The following is a 23,259-nucleotide window of genomic DNA, read 5'->3' on the forward strand; positions in this document are numbered from 1 at the left end:
GGGTAAGTCACTTCACAGCTGCTTGCCTCAGTTTACCCAGCAGTAAAGTGAGGATAACAATACTTCCTTTCTAAAGAACTCTGATTGACACTTTAATTTAATTTGACAGATGAAAAGCTGGACATTACAGCAATAATCATGAGAAAGGCAGCTGGGGGAAACACCACCAAAGTGATGTGGGACACTGGGAACTAAAATGATTGACCTAATTTGAATCCAGAGACACACAGGTACGTACGTCAAGCCTGAACCAAGCCCTTAGGGCCTGGACTTGTCTCAGCCCATATCCAGTCCAGCCTGCCTATACTTGGCCACAAGACTCACAGCTGGTGCAGGCTCAGCCAACTAATGCCCCTCAGAGCCAGTTCCCAGGGCCTATACCTAACCCCGGCACAACTCAGCCTGCCTCTTATGTCCCGACTAGGACTCAGCCCCTACTAGGCCCTCAAAACCCATATTGAGCTCAGCCCACGCCTGGTTCCCAGAGCCCATATCTAGTCCCAGCCCAGCCTGGCTCTCGTCTCCAGCCCAGCCCGTGTTTGGATCTCAGGGCCTGGACCCTCGGGGCCAGTGCTTAGCCAAGGCCATGCCTGGGACATGGGCCCTGTGCCCAGCCTGTCCCTCACCCCAGCCCAGCATCTCAGGGGCTGGTGTCCAGCCCCAATCCTCAACCCAAGCCCAGCCCGGTCTTCACGTCCCACGCCCTGAGCACGGCCCCTGGGGCTCGTACCCGGCCCCCCGGATCCGGGGCCCCGTGCCCGGCCTGGCCAGGCCCGTGCACGGCCCTTGGGGCTCGTGCCCAGCCCGGATCCGGGGCCCCGTGCCCGGCCTGGCCAGGCCCATGCACGGCCCTTGGACTCGTACCTGGCCCGGACCCGGGGCCCCGTGCCCAGCACGTGCCGGGCCCTCGTGCCCCGCCCGGCTCCAGCCCGCGCCGCCCACCGCGTCCCCTTCCCAGGGAGCGGCGGCCGCGCCCCGGGGGAGGCTGGAGGGGCGGGGCGGGGCGCGCCGCTCCTTAAAGGAGAGGAGGAGGCTGGGCCAGGCCGACCCCCGAGGGGCGGGGCTGGTGGCGGAGCCTTTTCAACGGGAGGCGAGCGGGGAGGGCAGAGCGGGGCGCCGTGGTCCCTTTCAGCGGGAGGCGCTGACGGAGCTGCGCGTCCCCTTTAAGGTTGCCGGGGGTGACGGCTCGCAGTGAGAGCGAGGCGCATTGACGTCAGGTTGGCCGGCGATTGGCTGAGGGAGCTGGTTTCCTGTGGGATCCGCCGCCGCCGCCAAGATCACCAGCGAGGCCGGAGTCCGGGTCGGGGGGACGCGGGTGAGAGAGGCCGAGGGAGCCGCCCGGACCCCGCGGTGAGTGCGGGCCCGGCCTCGCCCCGCCAGGCTTCTGGGCGGGAGCCGAGGCGGGAGGAGGCCCCGGCCCCGCGGGAGCGCGCCCGGAGCGGCGGGAGGCCTGGCTCCGTGGGCGAGGAGGCGGGGCACGGGAGGGGATGCCGGGGAGGGGATGCGTGGAAGGCCCCGGGGAGGGGGCGCTGGTGGGGGAGGAGCGATCTAGGGGGGTGGGGGGTAGATCTGGGGGTGGAGGCAGGGCACTGGTGGGGCACCCAGGAGGTGGGGGAGGAGGGCAGGGCCTTGGTTTGTTTTGGGAGGGAAGTTACCTGGAGGGGATGGGCTGGGAGCAGTATAGTGGAGATACGGTGTTATGGGAGACCTGGGGGGAGGGGGATGGGCTGGGAGCAGTAGAGTGGAGATACGGTGCTATGGGAGACCTGAGGGGAGGGGGATGGGCTGGGAGCAGTATAGTGGAGATACGGTGTTATGGCCTTGTCTGGGAGCATGAGAACCGGAGGAGGTTTGCTATGCTGGCGGTGTGTGTGTGTGTGTGTGTTTTGCATGGGGTGGGCGTGGGGAAATCTTCATGCCCTGCGCACCCGTGCAGAAAGAGGAGGTTTCACTTTATTGACATGCACCCCTGAATGTGAATCCTGCCTGATCTGATCGCTGGGAGAGGGTGCTGCCTCCTGCAGGGAATCCGACTTGGCAGGGTTACCTTTTCCACCTGAATGGCGGGGATCCCAAGCTGGGGTAGTTTGAAAGGAGTTTCCTTTATGTGTTGCACCAAACCCAGCCAGTAAACCACAGATCTGCCAAGTTTTGCTTCACTGAAAGTGCGAAGGTATTATAGGAAAATGTTTAGGTTTTCAGGGTTTACATTGGACTTTAAAACATTAAAAATCCATCCCCTTTCTTAAAAGGATTTTTGCAAAGGTTTTCAATGAGACTTCAAATTTCACTTATTTAAGTCTTTCTCCTTCAGACTGTTGCTGCTTATAAATCCAAAACTAATCTCAGAATGAGGGAATCTCCCTCACAAATGGATGAGGCTAATATTTCAGCTGCTGTTTGGGGGGATTCCCTCACCCCACGTGAGGAGCTTATTTTGTGGTTTGAATATATTCTGATTGTTCTTCACATCAGGATTCCACTAAAAATTAGAGATGGGATTAAGGTCCAAAATTTGGATCAGGATTTATAACTCCCCGAAGTATGGAGTTGTTTGGGTTCTCATAGTAAAGTCATTGCAATTGTGTATGGTGGCTTTTTAAATAAGTTTTATTGTTACAAAATGTAGAAAGTTCAATGGAAAAAATAGGGCTGGCTTGGTTGCTTGATATGTACTCTATTGGCATTGTTTTTTCACAGTAGTCTCTTTGAGCCACTAGCGACTCATGTTTGCTGTCTATCCGCATCATGATGCTTTTTCCATAGACTCTAATTTGCAGGCTGTCATGGAGCCACAAAGTTACTCTTGGACATTTAATTAGGCTACTTATTGACCTTCAGCATGCAAGTTGTCAAAACAGAAGGGGTAACTGTAGAACTTTCAGGCAGCCTTTCCTCAGTGTAAACCACATGTGTGTGTTGCATAAATATTACAATGTAGCTGCTTCTCTACATACTTTTGTTGAGATAAGTGACAAGAATGCAACCTGTTTGAAGTGTTGTTGTTCTAAATTAACTTTAGTCCTCCTATAATCTCCAGTAGCACATTTCAAAGGAGCATAGTTAGCATACACAGCAATATAGTCAATATAACTGTTTGTCAATCCCGTGCCTAAATGGAAAAAGCATGTGTAATAGGACTGTAGCCCTTGGATTTTCGCAGTGACTGTTAAGTAGCATGTTTAATATCTGATTTTCTGTCTAATTTTTTTTTCCCTCTCAAAAGCAGATATTGGGATCAGCACACTGCATTATAAATTCTCTGCGTATCCAGAGCTGTCCCTATCTGTGCCCCAGGTAACTTTCTTTACATATGTTTTTTTTATGTAAATGCCTTTTTAAACATATTTTTACTTTAGCCTTTTCTCTGTTAACCTTTTTTGAGAGCAACTTGCATAAACAAAAATGGATAAAGTAACACAGAAATTTTCATGCACTGGAAATTATGCTACTAATAAATCCTATTAAGATCTGGCATTATATGTATTGTTTTGAAATCTAATAGTTCTAATTACTGTGAGCATACTTCAGAATTAGTGTTTTAGTCTAAATGTCACCCCATTTTCTTTACTTTGAAGTAAAGAGCATCTCCGTTGGGCAAACATCTGTATTTCCATGGCTTTTATTAGCTGTCCAGGGAGCTGACTTTTGCTGTTACCTTAACAAGTGTCACCATACTTCAAATATTTTTAAAACTTGCCTCTGTGGTGTGAGAGGGACCTCACTGGGGCAGGAAATCTGGCTGTAATTGACAGCCTATGCCCATATGACTCCATGTCTTTCAGAATGCTCGGGGGGCCAGGGTTGCTGAGTTTCATTCAGCTGGGGAGCGGGGTTAGGGAGTGCGAGGGGAACCTCTGCTCCTGTTGGGCCTGTGGGAATTTCTGTAGAGCAACCCAAGGTTCCCACTTCTTCCCAGATGCCAAGTACATCACCTCTCTGCATTGCTGGGCCAGAGCACAGACTTGGGAATTGAACATTTATTTTAATTACTAGCCCTGCAGATAAGTTACGGGTTTTTTTAAAGCAAGATCACTGCAACAAAAGTTAATATGAAGCATAGCTAGGCAGCACGTCAGCTGGATCATCTTAGTTCTCTGTGCAGTTCATGTAACTTTTTTTTTCCTTAAACATCAGCAATGGCAACCTCTAGCAGCAACACCAGCGAGGAGGAGCGTAGCCTCAGAGAATGTGAACTCTATGTCCAAAAACACAACATCCAGCAGCTTCTGAAGGACTGCATTGTACAGCTATGTACAGTTCGACCCGAGAGACCCATGGGATTCCTCCGGGAATATTTTGAAAGATTGGAGAAGGTAAAAATAAGTCTGCGGAGCAGGGGGAAGAATGCATTTATTTACAGTCTCTCTCATAGTTTCTTAAAATAAAGACTGAGATTCAGATTTGACCAATATTTTTTATTAATAGTTTAAGTTTGAAACTGAAGCAAAGTATTTGTTTGGAAAAGAAAGTGTCCTTTCTATAGCTAAATGCCAGTTGCTCACTAGTGAAACGCATCCCTAGAGCAACCAAAAGTATGCCCATATGATGGGGAGAGAGAGAAACTAGTAAGGAAACCGATTCAAGTTAGCTACTGAAAATAAAATCTGTCAGTTTGGTACTGGGGTCAATAGGTGGGACATATAGCCTGATTTATGATGACCTAAATTATTAAATTTATTTTTATGTACAACCCTGAAGTATTTTAGTGATGGATGTTCAACTTTTTATATTGAGGCTAATTAATTTTCTATAGTGAGTTGCAGATATAATATTGGTGAGCGGGGGAAAAATAGTAATCCTAACCAGACTTGTTCACTGAGAATTAACATTTGGTGACTTTCCTCCTGTACTTCAGCTGAGACTTGTACCCACATTTCAAATAGATAAACTTGTCTTTGCTTTCTGTCCTGAACTCAGTGTTTCTGTTAAATGGCTGGTACGTTCTGTCCCAGAGGTGAGCTAAATTATTCTTGCACACACCTTGTGTAAAGTACTGTGGGATCCTTGTGCATGGAAAGCACTGTGTAAATATGATCCTCACATTCCAGTGTCCACTTTTGCAACGAAGACTAGCCCCATTGAGTGAGTGATTATTTCTTATCTCTGAACATCTTTACAATAGCATTTTTATGTAAGCTGTGATTAAGGGCAAAACTTGGTGTAACTGATCTTTTCTACCAGCATATTTATATCTAGTACTTTTCTGTTGCCGGTTACTATCTATGCTACTCTGCATCTGCAAACCAATAGTCTTTGGTAAGTACTGTGGTGGCTATTGCTGTCACTTCACATTATAGTCAGTTGCAGGCACTCTTCTCGTTATATGGATTTACAGAATCCATATGTCAAGGTTCCTTCCCCACTCTGGACTTTAGAGTACAGATATGAGGACCTGCATGTGAACTCCTAAACTGAATTACCAGCTTAGATCTGGTTTTGCTGCCACCACTCCCAAATACTAGCTCCCTTCCCTGGATAGTCTTGAGAGACTTCTTCACCAAGTTTCTGGTGAATACCAATCCAACCCCTTGGATCTTAACACAAGGAGAATTTAACCATCCCCCCTCCTTTCCCCCACCAGTTCCTGGTGAGTCCAGATCCAATCCCCTTGGATCTTAAAACAAGGAAAAATCAATCAGGTTCTTAAAAAGAAGGCTTTTAATTAAAGAAAGAAAGGTAAAAATCATCTCTGTAAAATTAGGATGGAAAATAACTTTACAGGGTAATCACATTCATAGGGCCCAGAGGAACCCCCTCTTGCCTTAGGTTCAAAGTTACAGCAAACAGAGGTAAATTCTCTTAGCAAAAAAAACATTTACAAGTTGAGAAAACAAAGATAAAACTAAGACGCCTTGCCTGGCTGTTACTTACAAGTTTGAAATGAGAGACTGGTTCAGAAAGATTTGGAGAGCATGGATTGATGTCTGGTCCCTCTTAGTCCCAATGGTGAACAACCCCAAAACAAAGAGCACAGAAACAAAAGCCTTCCCCCGCACCAAGATTTGAAAGTATCTTGTCCCCTTATTGGTCCTTTGGGTCAGGTGTCAGGCAGGTTACCTGAGCTTCTTAACCCTTTACAGGTAAAAGGATTTTGGTGGCTCTGGCCAGGAGGGATTTTATAGTATTGTACACAGGAGGGCCCTTCCCTTCCCTTTATAGTTATGACACCATATGTAATATTTTTCTCCTTATTCTAATTCACTTTTGCTAATAGTTTTTCCCCTCTGTACTTCAATCTGTAGAATAGCATAGGTCAAACAGCAAACAAACTGTGGCATCTTCCTTATGATTCCATCATGCAGACCACTGTTTAGTTATTGGATCCATCAGTGAATGCTGCAGATTTTAATACAAACTCTAGTATTGGGCACAATATCTGAAGAAAAACATCCCTTGTTTCGTGGCCAAGAACTGGGATAATCTTCTGTCCAACTTCCTACATTTTTAACCTGAATGTGTAGTTGCATCTTCAAGAACGGTCTCCATAAAATGCCTTTAGCAAACTACCCAACTTCTGTAAAGTTCACTGATTGTCGGTGTGGGGTTTGAGTTACTCTAATCACAAATAGATCCTAAATTCTGCATTTCAGCACTTTTTAGTGTAACTGTCTTGAATATTGCAAAATTACCTTTTTAGTGCATTTAGTTCACAGTATATAGTTAGAATAGCTACTGGGATGTAAAAGGGGAAAAGACACATGTTTCCGTGTAGTAGGCTAACATGCAGTGAATGCAATATTTAATCTGGCAAAAGAAGCTCAGATTCCTTTTTAGTAAGACAACAGGTCCTGCTAGCTCTGTACTTAAGTGTATGTATTCGTCCAGGTTGAAATAACTCAAGGATTTTTTTGTTTCAAATGTAGTAAGCTGTATTCACTCAGAGTCCAAACCTGTCAGAAGGTTAAAAATAACAGTAGTTCAATATTTACATTTTCCCCCTAAATGGATTTTTGTAAATTTCAGTAAAGGTCCTTCAGTATTATCAAAGATAAATCACCATATATAATGTTAACTGACTCTAGTGCAATCACTTTATTTTATTTTATCTCTCGTTAATCTCAGATGAAAGCATGATATGAATTTAAACACTTTGCTTGTCTTGAAGTCCATTTTTATATGCAGGCTTGTATTTAAAAAACAAATTGTACTCTTCTCTAAGTAGTTTCATCCATTGGGCCCACTGATTCTAAACTTGGCCTTAGTCTAACCAGGTGTCATAACGCCTAAATAGCTATCAAATAACAGATCAGCAAAGTTTTAGTCTAGAACAAGATGTCCTCTGACATCTGTGGCTGAAGAGCACAAGTGCTAAGCACTATTATTAATCACCTCCAACTCCTGGGTGAGTGAAGAGATTTGCAAAGGAATGTGGCCTTTGGACCTTTCTAAGTTCTGTTTTGTCAGAGATACATCTTGACCTATTTGTTGATATACCCCCGTAACCCTGTTAAATGGGGGAAGATAGAGGCTGCTGTGGCAATATGGACAAAAAACACACTAGTAAGAAACATTACTTTAAAAATTTAGGCTAAACATATAGCTGAAATAAAGATCACTGTTCAGCTCTTCCTTTCTGTAGTTCTATATTTCTGATTACCTCTTCCACGTGATGTATCTCTAACCATGATTTATTATTTTATGCCTTAAAAAAAATAGCTTCCGTCTGTTTGAAAAAAAAACAGTTTTGAAACTTCTACCTAGATATATGTATTAAATTCCTGCGTCCAACTTATTTATAGGAATTATAGCCTTTTTTCCTCCTTTTAAAAGTAATTTGGTGAAGAATGCTTCCATATGAACCAAACTACTACACTTTAAATAAAATGTCCATGTAGTTGGTCTACGTGTGGCAAACTAAGACTTTTGTGTGTGTTCTACTCCGCAAATATGCGACTTACTTAACACCGGTGAAGAATAATAAGTTACTAGCTACACAATACTGTGCCTGGCCTCATACTCTGGCTTATGAGCTGTAGAAGTTTAATGTAGATAATGCAAAGGTCACTACTACAGTCGGTTAGGTAATTGTTAAAAAATTGGCATAACTGTCCATGGGGATAAGTACACTTTAAAAAAAAAAAAATACTGTCAATATATAACTGTGTAATACAAAAAAGATTTAAGTTGTCCTGTTCCCCTGTGCTGTGCCATGCTCTCCTCTCCTCCCCCCTCGCCCCCCCCCCCCAACACACTCCCATGCTTAGGAATTGCAGGGCACTTGACACAGTGAGTGACTTATGTACAAAACACGGCCACAATGAGGTTATTTCCCTTAAATTCACCTTGCTGTTGTGGATATAAAGGAGATCTTTTAACATTCCTTGTTTTAGTATTAAGCCATCAGATGCTAACTTTTTTCTCAGATGTCTAGAGTGGCATGCTGATTTGCTACCATCCATTAGAAGTACAAATTGCACAGAAGCAACGGAGACTGAGTCACTTAATGAGGTTTGGGTTCAGAAGTAATTAAAATATCTAACTGTGCAGTCCAATAGTTCTGAAACTGAAAGAGTACTTCCTATAATGGCCTATTAAAAAATGTTAGTTTTGTCCCTAGATAGAACTCTACCTTCAGAATACTTACACTCTCTTTCTCTGTGTTATATATAGTACACATTATACAGACTCATTACATTTTCTAGATATTTGGACATGTAACAAACTTTTTTTTTTAATATAACTGTTAAATGTTTGCTTGACTGTCCACAGTAAAATGCTCTAAATTGTCTCTAATGCCATAATTTTTTGTGACCTGATGGTGTGAACAGTTAAGACCCCTGTCCTGGAAGCTGTCAGAGCAGCTTGCAAGATCAGGGTCCAAGTCAGCAAATGACACCTTAGTACAGGCTTAATGCATAAGTTGCCGTCACTGATAAAATTGTCTTCCTGTTTTGGAGGAATGTGACATCCCTGTAATTATGATGATTCTCTTGCCAGTCCCCATGCAAAACGTTTCTGTCCAATATCTAGCTGCGATATATAGTCTTTATAAACTGAGGGGGAAAAGTGGAGTTTTTGACCTATTGTTATCACAAATTATGGTTAGATTGTAAACTCTCTGGGGCAAGGACTGCCATTTACTAAGTTTGTACAGGGCCTAGTACAGTGGCTCTCTGCTCTACAGTAGCACCTAAAGGTCTCAACTGGTATAAATGACTTAACACCTGAAACTATAAAAGGGATACTAATTAAAATACTACTGCTGTCTGGTATAACATTTTTGAACGCTGTAAGAGAGAGTAATTTAGCAAGATACATTTCTACCTCTTCAGTTTTATTTAGTAAATTTTGAAAACATTTAGTGTATAGTTAGTTTCACTGTGTCCCCTGTATCATAAGTCAGTTACCCTATTGTTTGATTGGACCTTTCACATGGGAGAGAAATCATATTTTAAAAAAAGAACATGAATGTTGAATGACAAGATTTGGAAGGGTAATTTGGGGTGGACTGTGTATTACTTTCAGTACTCCTAACTCTTAAACTTACTGGACTTCAAGTTGTGTTCCTCCTGATATGTCTATAGTATTGGAACAAATAGAGTGGATCTTGTGTCACAGATAAATAGATATAATTTAAAAACCACTTTCTATGTATATTCTGAGTATGTGTGGTACGGCCATCCTTGGACGTGGGCTGTGGAAGATGAGTGAATGTTTGCAGATGTTGTCATATATGCCATAGAAAGGATGCTGTCAAATACTGTAGTTTAAACCCAACCCTTATGTCATTGAACTATTTTTAACAAAACCTGAGTGTAATGGACTCTTCCCTAAAAATAGAAAGAATTAAGTTTAAATATGCCCCAGCTCTTTGAAACATCACACACTATTTCATTCCTGCATGAGAAGCAGGAAGTGAAACTGACTAAACAGGCCAGTGGAGTTTCTTTGGCCAGCAAAGACGCATAAAATGTGAACTCGCTGTAATGTTTATCTGATTTTCTTTCCAAAGCACTCTGGTTATACATAGCATTTAAGTGGCATTGCATGTATATCCGGAATGGAGGATGGCAGCCAAGCAGAACGCGGCCTGGCGGTACATGGGAGGGGAGAGGTCGGTCAAGGACATTGGATCAGAGCCTGCAATTAAAAGTGGCCTGGGATCCAGGCGCAGCAGATAGTTCCTCAGTTTTTAAGGTCTTATCCCAAAGTTCCATACCAAAATGCTTGGAAAACTTAGCTGAAGCTGTCATGATTTTAAATACTTTGGTTCCACTTTTGGTTCTAGCAACGTCAAATCTACTTAATTCATTGTCTACACTGCAGCTAGCAGTGTGATTATTGCAGCATTGGTGTTGGCTTGAGCCAGCCACATGAGTGCAGATCCAGGACATCAGGCAGGCATGGACTCTCTCAACTAGTCTGAGCCATCGCCAGTGTGGCAACGTCCACACTGCTATTTTTGGTGCGCTAGCTTGAGCTGAGCTGAGCTAGTGTAGTCTGTCTACACTGGGAATAGCACCTCCTACCTGCAGTGTAGACCTACCCCGAGTCAACTCCTTCATTGCATATATGTTGTACTTAAAGTACTGCACAGGATCTTTTCAGGGAGGATAAGGCAAAGCGCACATTTATTGATAATACGTGTATCAATCAACACTACATCATATGCATATGATATATATTAAACTCATGCACGCACACACACAAGCACACTCCGTCATGGTGGTGGTGTTACTAACTAGTTGCTCCCCTTAACTTCACTGGCCAGGTGAGTTAGATGGGAGAGGGGTGGAGCTTCTGTTGATCCGGATCAATGCTCTGATGTTGACAAGACCCAGGATCCTCTGCAAGACACCTCACGTTTATAGCAGCTGCCCTCTCATGCAAATCTATACCAGATGCAAAATCTGTCTGTCAGTTGGTCATCGGTGGTGCTTCCTTCTGGGTGTTGTCTTAATGCTGCCACATTAATTTTCAAAGAGGGTGTTTTCAAAAGAAGGTGCTCGCTTCTAACCCCCAAGGCCGTCAATGTGTCTGATCTTCTTATAGAGCCCACTTGACAAGTTCTATTGTTCTTGGATCTGGCTTCCATCCCTTCTCCAGCCCTTGCAGCTGTCTGGAGGTGCTTGCCTTCCATGCCTTGCTCATTCACACCTCATTCATTCAACAGGGCAGTTGATGAAAAGGGGGAGATCTTCTACTCCTCGTGAAAAGACATTTTTATTCTACCTTAATTATCCTTAGGGGCTATAACATTATACCAAGGCTCAATAGAAAGTTTATGTATAAGGATCTGATGCAGAGTTCCTATATCAAAGGACTTGATACAAAGTTGTTTGAAAATAGAGGTGTTATATGGGAAGACTTAATACAAGGTTATATGAACAGGCATAATACAAAGTCATATGAAAATGATAGTTATGTGAAGATGCTTAATGCAGAGATTTATCTACATATAGAGGAACCAGTGTTCTGGGTGACTGACTGGCTAGATTTAACTTTACTTCAGTTCTGATAGTCTGGTGTCTCTCACTCAACTTGACAAGTGATCAGTATGGGGGGGAAAAAAAAACCTCTTATAAAAGCTAACAAATCTGTGGCTTGGAATGTAAACCAATGGCTGGATTTATGAACACTAATATCCATCCAATAACTCGTTTATGTTTCTATTAAAATAACCTAAGGTTATTAAATACCTTCTTGGTCAATGATTTGACCTTGTTTTCTAGCTGCTTCTATAACATGGCTTTCTGGGTAACTGCTCTTCTGTCTTTAAAAGCAAAAAAACCCAAAACAACTCAGTCCAGGGAAAAACTACTGGGCTCACTTGTTGAATACCTCCTATGCAAGCAGCAGCACTTAAAAGGTGGAGTTCCTCCATTCTGTATTGGTTATGTCATAAGAGTGGGGTGAAAGTGCCAGTTTATTTTAATAAGGGAAATAGATTTTGAATGACTCTTGTGTCTGTTATGCTGCTTTAAAACATAGCAGCCTTACTGTTATAGAAGTATCTTCCCATCTGCCATAGTATGAGATTAATAGTAGAGAGGAATCTCTTATGTTGGCAGACTGAACTGGAATATGATATGTAACTGCATTTTTACCCTTGGATTATGTGACACGGAAACATCTCCTTCCTGTTTAGGAGGAAGCAAAACAGTTGTTGAATCAACAGAAATCTGGATCACGTTCAGACTCGCGTGAGGATGAAATCTCCCCTCCTCCACCTATGAACCCTGTGGTGAAGGGCCGAAGAAGACGTGGGGCCATCAGTGCAGAAGTCTACACAGAAGAAGATGCTGCATCTTACGTTAGAAAGGTGGCCTATACTTTAACCATTCCCAAACCCATGCAAATCTAATCTTTGGTCATATCTACGCCTCTCTGTTATCCAGGGGGGCATATTGCTGTCCTCTGTGTTGTCCCAATGATGTTACATAAATGCATATCAAACCACTGCAGCTTTGTGCATGAGTTCTGGATAGTACCCAGCTGGTGTGGCCTTGCTAACCCACGTGGTAGGTCTACAAAGCAGTCATGCCAAGCCAGCATGTTTACTCTGGGTTGTAGCCTGTGATGCATGGTAACAAGACTTTGGTTTCACTTGAGCCATTCCCACTTCTGGACAAATCACATCCTGTTCCGCTGTCTTGCTCCATAAAATCTTTGGATATGTTTTCTTGTTTCTTGTCTCTGGCAGAATTTCAGTACAGTGCACCATTATGGTGGACAGCTTTCTTCCATCTTTTATGGGTATATTACTACTTGTTTTGAGCAAACCCAGGTCAAAACAGATCCTTGGGGTCTGCGAGAGAAATTGCAAACTTCAGCATGGAATTGTATAGTTAACCTTAAGAGATCACTTATGCTATTTTCTTTATACTGGCTCAAACAGATCTTAAAATGTGACAAGCTTTTCCTCTTCTTTCTACAGCACTTGAAAGAAAAAATGAAGCCATACTAATGTTTTATTGGGGTAATTGGATTCATTTAGTTGGCCATCTAAGTGCAAAGATTTTTTTCTTCAACATTTATAATCGGAGTTACTTTGGTTTTGATTATGCTCTAGGTTATTCCTAAAGATTACAAGACTATGGCTGCTTTGGCTAAAGCAATTGAGAAGAATGTGCTGTTTGCCCATCTTGATGATAACGAAAGAAGGTAGGAGTTAATCTCTTAATCTGGCTCTGCTTTGCTAATAGTATGATTTCACTGTTGCTTTTTTAAAGCTTTTAGTGTTTTAAAGAACAAACATTTTAAACAAATGACAACTTGCAAAACTGAACAGCTTTATGGGAGTAGTCAGTCCAGACAGGTCAATAACTGGAGAAATCCTGAAAAATCTCTCTCAAATGTCAGTAGTAACACATGTGCATATAACAGGCAACCAAACTGTTGATAACTTTGAAAAATCTCTTCCAGTGACATCTTTGATGCTATGTTCCCAGTCACCTACATTGCAGGCGAGACTGTGATCCAGCAAGGTAAGTGACAGTGCTGCATTGATAATGAAACAATTTGTAGGTTGTGAGAAGATTCTGGATCCATGAGTTTGTTGTTCTGCCCTTATGGCTGTAAGAACACTTGTTGGTAGACCCTGCTTGCTTGCTTTTTATGTGAACCACAACTTACTTTGGGACTGGGACCGGGGGGAAAGGAGAGTGGAGTCACTGCAGGTAATCCCTGTCTGTATCAGCAGCTTGAAAACTCTTTTGATGGTTCTGTAGAGTATATTGGGTGAATTTACTGGGGAGAGGTAAGGCTGCTGCTCTCTTTCATAACAGCAGGTGTCCCTGGCACAGGTAGGATGAGGAAATGCACTTGTAGTGACACATTTTTCCAGCATAAAATAGGCAATGCCCTTTTTTTAGCCCTATTGAGGCATCTTCTGGCAGGCATGGTGCCGAGGGTTAATGTATTAAACCCCCAAAGTGCCTTTTTAATATTCCTCTGCCATTTTTATAAAACATGAATCACTTTACAGCTTTTTTTTGCAACTGAATTTTGTATCTGTTTTTTTTTCTTTAGGTGATGAAGGAGATAACTTCTATGTTGTTGATCAAGGAGAAATGGATGTAAGCTTTAGTAATGGCTGAGATTTTAATTGTATTAACTGCGAATGTATCCACCCCTTGCAGAAATACTAGTAACCTCTTGAGGCCTTTCTTTATGTGAAAATGAGAAATTATTTTTTCTCTGGCAGAACTGTTCTGTTATCCATTCTTTTGGGATATTCCTTTAGAACAGGATCCTTCTCAAGAAAGCTTATTTTGTCTGTTACTCTTTGCTCCTTTTGAGCAGCCCTGTGGATGGGACTGCCCAACTGTTTAGAATATGAACACATCCTATATTGTGCGACTCCAAATGAACAGTTTGAATGCTGACAATGTTTCATGCTATATGAGCACAGAAACGAAGGGAGAGAGAGTATACCGGGGTAATCCAATTATTTATTGATTGATTGATTTGTTTGTCAAGGTCCAACTTTCTTGGTCAAGGTATAATCAAGGTCCAGATGCCAGAGACAAAAATAACAATGCTGATAATAAGTAAATAGACTTTTGCAGTCCGTTCAAAAGCATCTGGCCCACCTATTGACTACCCCCGGAATATACTCCTGTAGTTGAGGCACAGGACTAGTAAAGACAGACCTGGGTTTTATTCCAATTTTTGCTATAACCTCTTGTGATCTTTTCTCTGTTTCCCCAGCTGTAAAACTGAGTTAATACTTCACAGGTCTATCAAGTTCTGAGACTTAAGTTCACAATCCTTGGATGAAAAATGGAATATACCTACAAAGTAGTATTATGATAGTACATACAAAGACAGTCCTTTCCTCAAAGTCTTTGAAATCTCAGTACAACCTGGAAATGGTGCCAAATTCATGCTTAAATAATCTCCAGTCTTTCAGGGGTGATCTAAACTAGAATATTTCCCTGTGTAATGTAGTTTAAAAATATAGCACACAATAAGAGGAAATGTTAAAGTATCTTTGTGGCCAGTTGTTTGCCCTTGTTGACCAATATGTTTCCTTTCAGGTATATGTGAACAACGAGTGGGCAACCAACGTTGGTGAAGGCGGCAGCTTTGGAGAACTTGCCCTGATTTATGGAACACCCAGAGCAGCAACTGTCAAAGCAAAAACAAATGTGAAATTGTGGGGTATTGACAGAGACAGCTATAGAAGAATCCTTATGGCAAGTTCGTTTCCCCCCCCCCCCCCCCCTTGTTTTGAATGTATGGGTTGTGCAGTTAATTCAAGGTAGCATATTTACTCAATGGAAATGTCTTTTTGTGACCTAGAGTGATCTGGTCACTAGGCCCTCTGTCTGCGTTGTCATGCAGAGGGACTTGTATCTTGGATAAAAAGAAACGTCAGACTCGTTTAGGTCATGACTAGTAACAGTGCTGTCATTCACACAGATTTTGTGTGCGTCTGGCAAGAAGGGGAGGGAAAGATTTTGTGTGCCTTGTTAGGCCAAGACACGTCTTAAATTACAAATGCAGTATCTGTGCTTATATTTGATCTGCTATAACAGTGTGATTGCTCTTGTTGGACTTTGATTCTCCTACTCTCTTAGCCTGCCACTTTGCTGGTCTGTGTTTAAATAGTCATAAGCGACTACAGTCAACCATGCAGCCTAGAATAAACTTGAGGCTGATCCAGCAGTCCTTACTCCTGCCAGTAGTCCCTTAAACTCCAGCATTATTACTCACATGAGTAAGGGTTGCAGTATTGGGCTATAAATTATGTAAAGCATTGATCATAATGGATATGGGCAAATCTTGAACTTTTATCAAAGTTCATTACAAGAATGCTTTTTTTTTTTTTTTTTTTTTTAAAGTATTTAGGGACAGTATATTGTGCAAGCCTTTGCCTGAGTGCCTTCTGTGAGGTGCTGAGCACTCTCAGATCTCACTGAGGTCAGAGATTTGAAGGCACTGATGCTTTTTTGCAAATTTGGTCCCTTAAAAGAGAGTATATTAAGTCTTGTTGAATTGTGTGGCCTTTTTTGTGGCTTATCTTTAACTTTCTTTTAAAACTACTACAAAATTATGAGTAGAAAATAAAAGCTTATCTTGGTGTTTGGATTTTTTTAACAGGGCAGTACATTGAGAAAGAGAAAGATGTATGAAGAATTCCTTAGTAAAGTATCTATATTGGGTGAGTGAGAAGGTTTCACTTTAAACTTTGATGTGATGGCGGATGTTGAGGTGGATACCCAGTTAAATCTCTGTAGTGGTAATCTGATAAAACCAAGTCCATAGTGTGTGCTGCTTTTTTGCATAATCCTAAAGCAATGTCTACACTACACTTATGTCGGTGTAACTTGTATTGCTCAGGGGTGTAAATAAGCCACCCCTCTCCCCCAAGCTACATAAGTTTCATCAGCCTAAGTGCCGGTGTGGACAGTGTTATGTCAGCAGAAGAACTTCTCTTGTCTACATAACTGCTGTTGGGGGTGGATTATTTAGGTTGAGGGGTGAGCTCTCTTCCCATTGGCTTAGAGTGGCTATACTTGAGAGCTGCTGTAAGTTCTCTAGTGTAGCCATAGCCTAAGACTATTATAATTAAGGTCTTGATTTTTACAAATGTGTACTACCAGAGAGAGAGTAATGTTTTGAGAGTGGGAACAGAGATTGCATGATGCATACTAAAGCCTTTGACTGTTGACTTTGTTTAGAATCTCTGGACAAGTGGGAGCGTCTCACTGTAGCTGATGCCTTGGAACCGGTACAGTTTGAGGATGGACAGAAAATTGTGGTGCAGGGAGAACCAGGAGATGAGTTCTTTATTATCTTAGAGGTAAGTGAATGTTACTTCTGCTTAGTATGTTGAGTTACACAAAACTAAACATCTGGTTCTAAGAATTTATTTTATTCTCCTTGTGTCTGTAAAATTCTGAGAATGATGTGACTAAAACTTACACTTTTGGGAGCCCAGGCAAGGTGAATGTAAACTTGCTTTGCTGTTTTTACAAATGACACTTCCAAGACAGTGAGGTAGCTGGTCTAGTCCATAAATCAACCCACTCAAGTACCTGTTAGCCGAGGGAATTGGAAACCCTAGATATCCTCTTTTGGTGGGTGTAAAACTATTCTGGTCCTATACCTGAAAGTAGCTGTAGGTGTTCTGGTATGTGCTATAGTGCATCTCTAGATAAGCAAGCATCTCCAGAAACTGCCTTGCTAGTTTCATAATATATGAACCACAATATTTCTAAGGACTTTTTTTTTTTAAATTGTCTTGATAATCCATAGTATTGCCCTCTCAGACCTGCACTATTTCCCTAATTTTTCTGAGTACAGAGGAATAGATCAGGAGATGGCTAGTAACGTTTCTTGTTACTGGTTCCATTATCTCTTGAGTGTTTCCTGCTAATCAAATTATATGATGCCTGTAAAGTAACAAAGAAGGCAGTAGGAATTCTATGATGCATATAAGTACCATCCTAAGAGGATTTAAAGGAGAGACCCAGAGGACCCTTGTTTTAATATGAATGGATAGTGACATACGTGAAGTGTGTAATGGGGTTTTTAATGGATAAGACACTTCCTGTATGACACGCTGCAATGAAGCTGAGTTCTTGTGAAAGTTAAGATGTTTCAAATGATATTGGCAAATTCCTTTTACTAATAACTGATTTATTAAAGGGCACAGCTGCGGTGTTACAGCGGAGGTCGGAGAATGAAGAATTTGTTGAAGTGGGCAGACTGGCACCTTCTGATTATTTTGGTGAGTTACATTGCTGCAGGTGTAATTGGCTGCACTGTTGTCATTTGTGTGTCTCCATAGCTGGGTGATGTATCTCTCTTACTGTGGGTTAAGAGGGTGATAGTGGCAGGATGGATTTGGTTATCTGCCAATTGTTTGAGAATATCTGTTTTGATTAACTTCTGTAACTACACTGATAATCCTTTGAGTACCATGTAAATGACTAAAAGCTCAGAAGTCCATGTATTGTGGAAAGGTGGTACCATCTCCTTTAGTTCCAAGGTCTCAACCATCTTCCATTATGAAGACCTCTTTAGCCTCTGTATTTTTAGTTTAAAAATTGATACATTGATAGCAAAGGAAAATATTTAGTTGGATAGAATATAACATTTATTGATTTATGGAAAACGATGTAAATCAGCTTGAAACGAAGTCTTTCATGTACATACACACTTTCTTCAGAAGGGCTTTAATGTGTATATATGTTGCATCTGTTAAGGTTGTGACGAAATATACATTTCTTTATATTTTAAGACTATATTTTGTGGGTAATGTAAAATTAACTGTAAATTACTTTGCTTTTCGAATGGACACTAACTTGATCATGTAGGGTTTGTTTTTTTTAAATCTGTTGACTTACTGTTTTTGGGTCCAGCAATCTTTAAATAGTGTAGTAAATAGTTTTTGAATTGTGTCCGTTTTCGCTTTATTTTTAACTCCTCTGCTGAGTTTTAAAGAAATATCTTGGAATGGCTTAAGAGCAATGCAGAAATGCACAGGCCTTCTCTCCCTCTCCTTTCCTTTTGTGCAGAAGCCTACCTATGGCCTATTCAGTTTTTCAGCTTTGCTGTTGCTTTAATTAGCATTTAGCCTCTTGCAGAGCCTGAAGAACATGCGGAGGACTAGTAATGTGCAGGGTCCTCAGGCAGATGTATGAAACTGGAAGTGCAACTTTCTATCAAAAAACCCATTGAGGTTGAGTATATGCAAAGTAATCAGGGAAAAATGTCTATTTCCTCAAACTCTTCACTTAAGTATTTGTAGGGGTTACTGTTGCTACACATAGGTACAGAATGTTCTGGTGGAAATAGAACTGCCAAGTTGAACATGTCTCTGTTCTAGGTATGTAGGCTCTGTGATAGTTAACTGTGTTGTTACTTAACAACTGTAACAGGGTTTTTGAAACAAAGCTTTTTGACTTTGTTTTTTCTTAAATGGGAAGCTAGAGGTTTCCCGATATGGGATCTCCATTACCCCGCTGCCAAAGCATATCTAAACTAAGGGAACTGTTATCTCTCAAATTAGTAGTCATAGATTTCAGAGCTGGTTGTATTCAAATGGTGCTTTGTTGGTTTTTACATTTAAAAAGATGTCCTCTGATACCAGCTCCTACAATCCTTATGTTTTGATAAGATAAATAAACAGTCATTTCTACAACATGTTAATAACTATGCAGGTTCTTTACTGTAAACGGTTACTTTTTTATGGGGAGGGGATAGCTCAGTGGTTTGAGCATTGGCTTGCTAAACCCAAGGTTGTGAGTTCAATCCTGAGGAGGCCACTTAGGGATCTGGGGCAAAAATTGGTCCTGCTAGTGAAGGCAGGGGGCTGGACTCGATGAGCTTTCGAGGTCCCTTCCAGTTCTAGGAGATTGGTATATCTCCAATTATTACCTATTACCTTTTTGTTTACCACTCATTCACTAGAAAAATGACTTGGCCCGCCTATGAATAGTGAAACCTATACAAATAGACAGTGCAGCAAACTGTCCTGAACACCCCAGAGTATCCCCAATTTTTTTTTTTCAAATACAAGTCTACCTTCATAGAAGACACTATTCTTGAAGCAGCTGACTTGACAATCCTTCAATGGTTTCTAAACACTGATTTCATTTTTAATACAACTCTATTCACAGATCTTTCTGATCAGTGCTAAAAACCCGGGGTTATCTACTCTGCACTCTTGTAGCAATTTTAAATAGTGTGGTAGCTACAGTTCTTAACCGTGTTCTCACTTTGTCATCCCAGGTGAAATAGCTCTATTGATGAACCGTCCTCGTGCTGCCACAGTCGTTGCTCGTGGCCCATTGAAATGTGTAAAGCTTGACCGACCCCGATTTGAGCGTGTCCTGGGTCCGTGCTCGGATATTCTCAAACGAAACATCCAGCAGTACAACAGCTTTGTATCCCTGTCTGTCTGAAATTTTGCTCCCTCTCAAATACATGCTTCACGAATGCAGACTGCTTTATTCCCTTGTGCAGAGCCACACGGCCACTGGCATTTGCAGCTTCCTGTCTGTTTAAAGAAAAATTGCTTTATCAAAGCACCATTTTTATTTTAGAGCATTAGTTCTGTGCTCTCTCTATCCCGTTAAATAGAAAGAGTTCTATGGAGACTTTTGCTGTTACTGCTTCTCTCTATGCAATGTCTAGTGTCCAAGTTGGGCCACCGCTGCCTTGCTTTTTGGTGAAGAGGTCTCCTGGCACCAAGCTAATTGCCATAGAGTAAGGATGTAACAGTGGAGAATTTTTTTTACAGATACTTTTCAAATTGTTCATATTTTTAGGTTGTGGTCCTAATCTACTGTATTTCTTTTCAAAGGAGAACTGCCCTTGTAATTGAGCTTCTCTAGATTTAAATTTTCTGGGTACTGTAATCCTCAGCTCAATTCTGAGGCAACAGCTGCTGTTACAGCCACAGTTGGAAGTTAGCAGTAACTCTGTACCCTTGTACTGGTTCAGGATTGCTTGGTTATGTTTTGTCAGGTTTCATGTAAAAGCTTTTAAGATTTATAGTTCTGGTCAACTGCTGCAGATATTACTTAGTTCCCTGACCCTCACTGCAACTGATCTTTGCCTGTCTTGTTGTCAGCTGTGGATTCACCCCTCTAGATCATACCTGTTCATAACCATAGCCAAACTTTGGGTTAAACTCTTAACTTCAGTCACTTGTCCTTAGACTGGCACAAGAATTGTACAACTATCCAGCTAGTGCCAAATAGTAATGTTTGTGCTCCGGATGCAGTGCAGGAATTGGAAGCGTACATTGTTTTGCCCTGTAACTTTTGCTTGCTACTTATTTCACAGTTGACTCTGTCCTTCAAAAGATTCTTTGCTCAGTTAACTCCTTGGTACCCGGGAAACTAATTTTGCCTGTTCACAACCAGCATCAGATGCAGGGTGGAGCAGCTAGCCCAATGAGATGAATAGAGATGCTGGGGAGAATGTGAGGCAGAAAAAGTGAATGTTTTGGTTATTCCTGCTACTCTATTGTTTTTAAGTGTGTATATATATTTTTAAACCAACCAGAAGTTATTTTACCTTTTTAGTTTTCATTTTAAAGTTAGTCTGAACACAAATACTGCATCTTCTGTTTCCTGCCCAGCTTTTCAGATTCACATGAGAAAATATTTTACATATTTTTGGAAACTGTTGCTGAGTCTTAAATGTATTTCAGTATTTACCAGCTTTGTGTTGTATTATTCTGTGCATACCAATATTACCCAACAAATTTGACTGAATTCCACAGTTCAATAATGTAGGCAACTTAAGGTTTCCTTTAAACTGTAATTTATATAAACTAGAGTAGGGTTGTATTTGGGAGTGACAGCAAGCATTTTTGTATTCATTCTGCAACTGTTTCTAAATGATGGATCCCTTCTTTTTTCCTTTTTGAGGTAATTGGACATGGTAGACTACTTTCCAGGCTTGTAGACATTTTAAAAATGTGTGCTCATCAGACATAAATACAAAGTTGACAGTATCAGATCTTTGCGGTTTTAGGGATATATCCACAAACTCCTTGTGATTGGATTAATTGTGAAATGCTTGCCTTGTGTGAACTATTTGTTTTTCAAAAGAACTTTGAGTGGAGGATTCCTATCAGTGCTCTACAGGAGTAAATAAAACTAGTTTTCTAAAACTATTTTCTTCAGTTTTCAGTCTAACTAGGTTTTTTCTTCATATATTTTAGTTACTTTGAAGCTTGATTTGATCCTTGTTGATGCACCAAAAAACAAAAACACCTATGTAAACTAGTTAGAGCGCCACAAAAAAATGCACATTTTTATATAATGCTTTCTAATCAGGTTTCACTATTGCATCTTTTTAGCTTGCTGTTTACTCCCTTTTGTAGTTTTACCTACAAGATTAAGATAAACCAGCTAAGTCTGAGTTAAATATTAATCACAGTTATAGCTTTACCTTTGTGTGCAATTTAAATATGTTTGAAACCACAATTTGGCATAGTTTGCCTTAGCTAACATTCAGGGCTTTAGAAGTAATCTCTTGCTAGGCCACCTTTAGCAAATTTATGAAGTCTACTGCCCTAGAGAGCTATAGTCAACCAGAGGACCATTTTTGTATTGTTATCTGACTATATAAGTCTGATGTACTGTATGTGCTAATATATTATTATTCCTTTTGTTATAGATTGTCCTAATGGCAGGTAAAGCAATAAAAATGATTTAAATTCTTAAATGCAATCTGTCTTTTTTTTTTTCTCTCTCCTCCCCCCCCCCCCCCAATTTTATTTTGCTGTGGTGTTCAAGGATGAATTGTTAATGACTTGTAGGAAGCTAAGTAGCTTAATGCATTAGCTTTTTACCTCTGCAGACTTGAGTTCAAATCACCGCTTAGCTCACAAATGAGAATTCCTTTCACAGCACTTACCCTGTGGTCTGTTTTTATAGCTAGCAAAGCTGTTCCTCTTGGACACATAACATGGTGGGTTGGTTTTTTTTTTTTTTTTGGATCCCTGACCATTCTCAGTTGTCTGTCTAGCATCTGTTCACAGGTATTTGGTGCACACAACAACTAATAGAATAAATGTTTGTAAAATCTGCATCTTGTGCTTCTTCTCCCTTCCCCTAATCTAGCTACTACTGACCTTGCTTTACCCCATTCAAGATAGCAAACTGTTGACCTGGTCTCCATTATTGGAGCTCATAAGCTTCTCTAAATTGTCCACTTCCATCTCATACGTGACCTGAATGGAAACTTTGACTATCTGCTGACTATATGTGCATGTCCTTGCTGGGCACATGAAAAGAAAGAAAGGTGGGTGCGATTCTTAACTCACCCCTGCTGATGTGTAAAGCAAAAGTAACACCATTGACAGCTAGAGACTCACTATGGGTGAGGAAAATCTGGTCTGATGTGTTCCCAATCTGGGATTGGTGGAGGTGGCTTCTGGGTAATCAGCCAGGGGTGTTCCTATCTATTTTCCCTGGTGAAATCAGCAGCTGATTGGAAGCCTCAGAGCACATTTTAGAGCAAGAGATCAGCCCCAATTCCTTCTGATACATTTGCACTACAATCACCAGTAGAGGGAGATCTGACTTTGGGAACATCAAGACATGCATTGAAATAACTACACTACATTGGAAGCTAAATCTCTCAAGTCCATTTATTTTAACCCATTCTCTGCTCTACTAGAATCAATGTAAAGGAGAGCAGGGAACCCTCACCAGTATGCAGAGCTCTTTTGAGCACTGCTTGAAAATAGAGAACTAGTTAACTGCTTTATACAAAGTTGCTTTGGTAGAAAAGCTCAAAGTGGAAACACTTGATGGAATTAAGACTCAAGCCAGGCACCTA

General features: G+C 41.3%; 1 protein-coding gene across 2 annotated transcripts; it reads left to right on the forward strand.

The window, feature by feature from the left end:
* The first annotated feature begins 1,171 nt into the window (after positions 1–1,171).
* PRKAR1A (protein kinase cAMP-dependent type I regulatory subunit alpha) lies at positions 1,172–22,135 on the forward strand. 2 transcript variants are annotated; one of them, XM_039500463.1, is made up of 12 exons: positions 1,172–1,315; positions 3,230–3,297; positions 4,138–4,316; positions 12,092–12,265; positions 13,016–13,107; positions 13,369–13,430; positions 13,975–14,021; positions 14,985–15,143; positions 16,051–16,111; positions 16,632–16,753; positions 17,602–17,683; positions 19,690–22,135. In XM_039500463.1, exons 3-12 carry the CDS (start codon positions 4,140–4,142, stop codon positions 19,860–19,862), a joined length of 1,149 nt encoding a protein of 382 aa, XP_039356397.1. In that variant the 5' UTR covers positions 1,172–1,315; positions 3,230–3,297; positions 4,138–4,139; the 3' UTR covers positions 19,863–22,135. The 2 variants fall into 2 exon arrangements, with proteins under 2 accessions (XP_039356397.1, XP_039356396.1); XM_039500462.1 differs by having other exon boundaries at positions 1,187–1,350.
* Positions 22,136–23,259: the final 1,124 nt, after the last annotated feature.

Source organism: Mauremys reevesii, linkage group 15 (assembly GCF_016161935.1).
Source record: "Mauremys reevesii isolate NIE-2019 linkage group 15, ASM1616193v1, whole genome shotgun sequence".
NCBI lineage: Eukaryota > Metazoa > Chordata > Testudines > Geoemydidae > Mauremys > Mauremys reevesii.

Bases quoted from the DNA above. Each gene is read 5' to 3' on its own strand.
- PRKAR1A (XM_039500463.1), top strand. From the start codon at position 4,140: ATGGCAACCTCTAGCAGCAACACCAGCGAGGAGGAGCGTAGCCTCAGA. The intron at 4,317-12,091 runs GTAAAAATAAGT...CTTCCTGTTTAG, and splicing joins ATTTTGAAAGATTGGAGAAG to GAGGAAGCAAAACAGTTGTT. The intron at 13,108-13,368 runs GTAGGAGTTAAT...AATCTCTTCCAG, and splicing joins CTTGATGATAACGAAAGAAG to TGACATCTTTGATGCTATGT.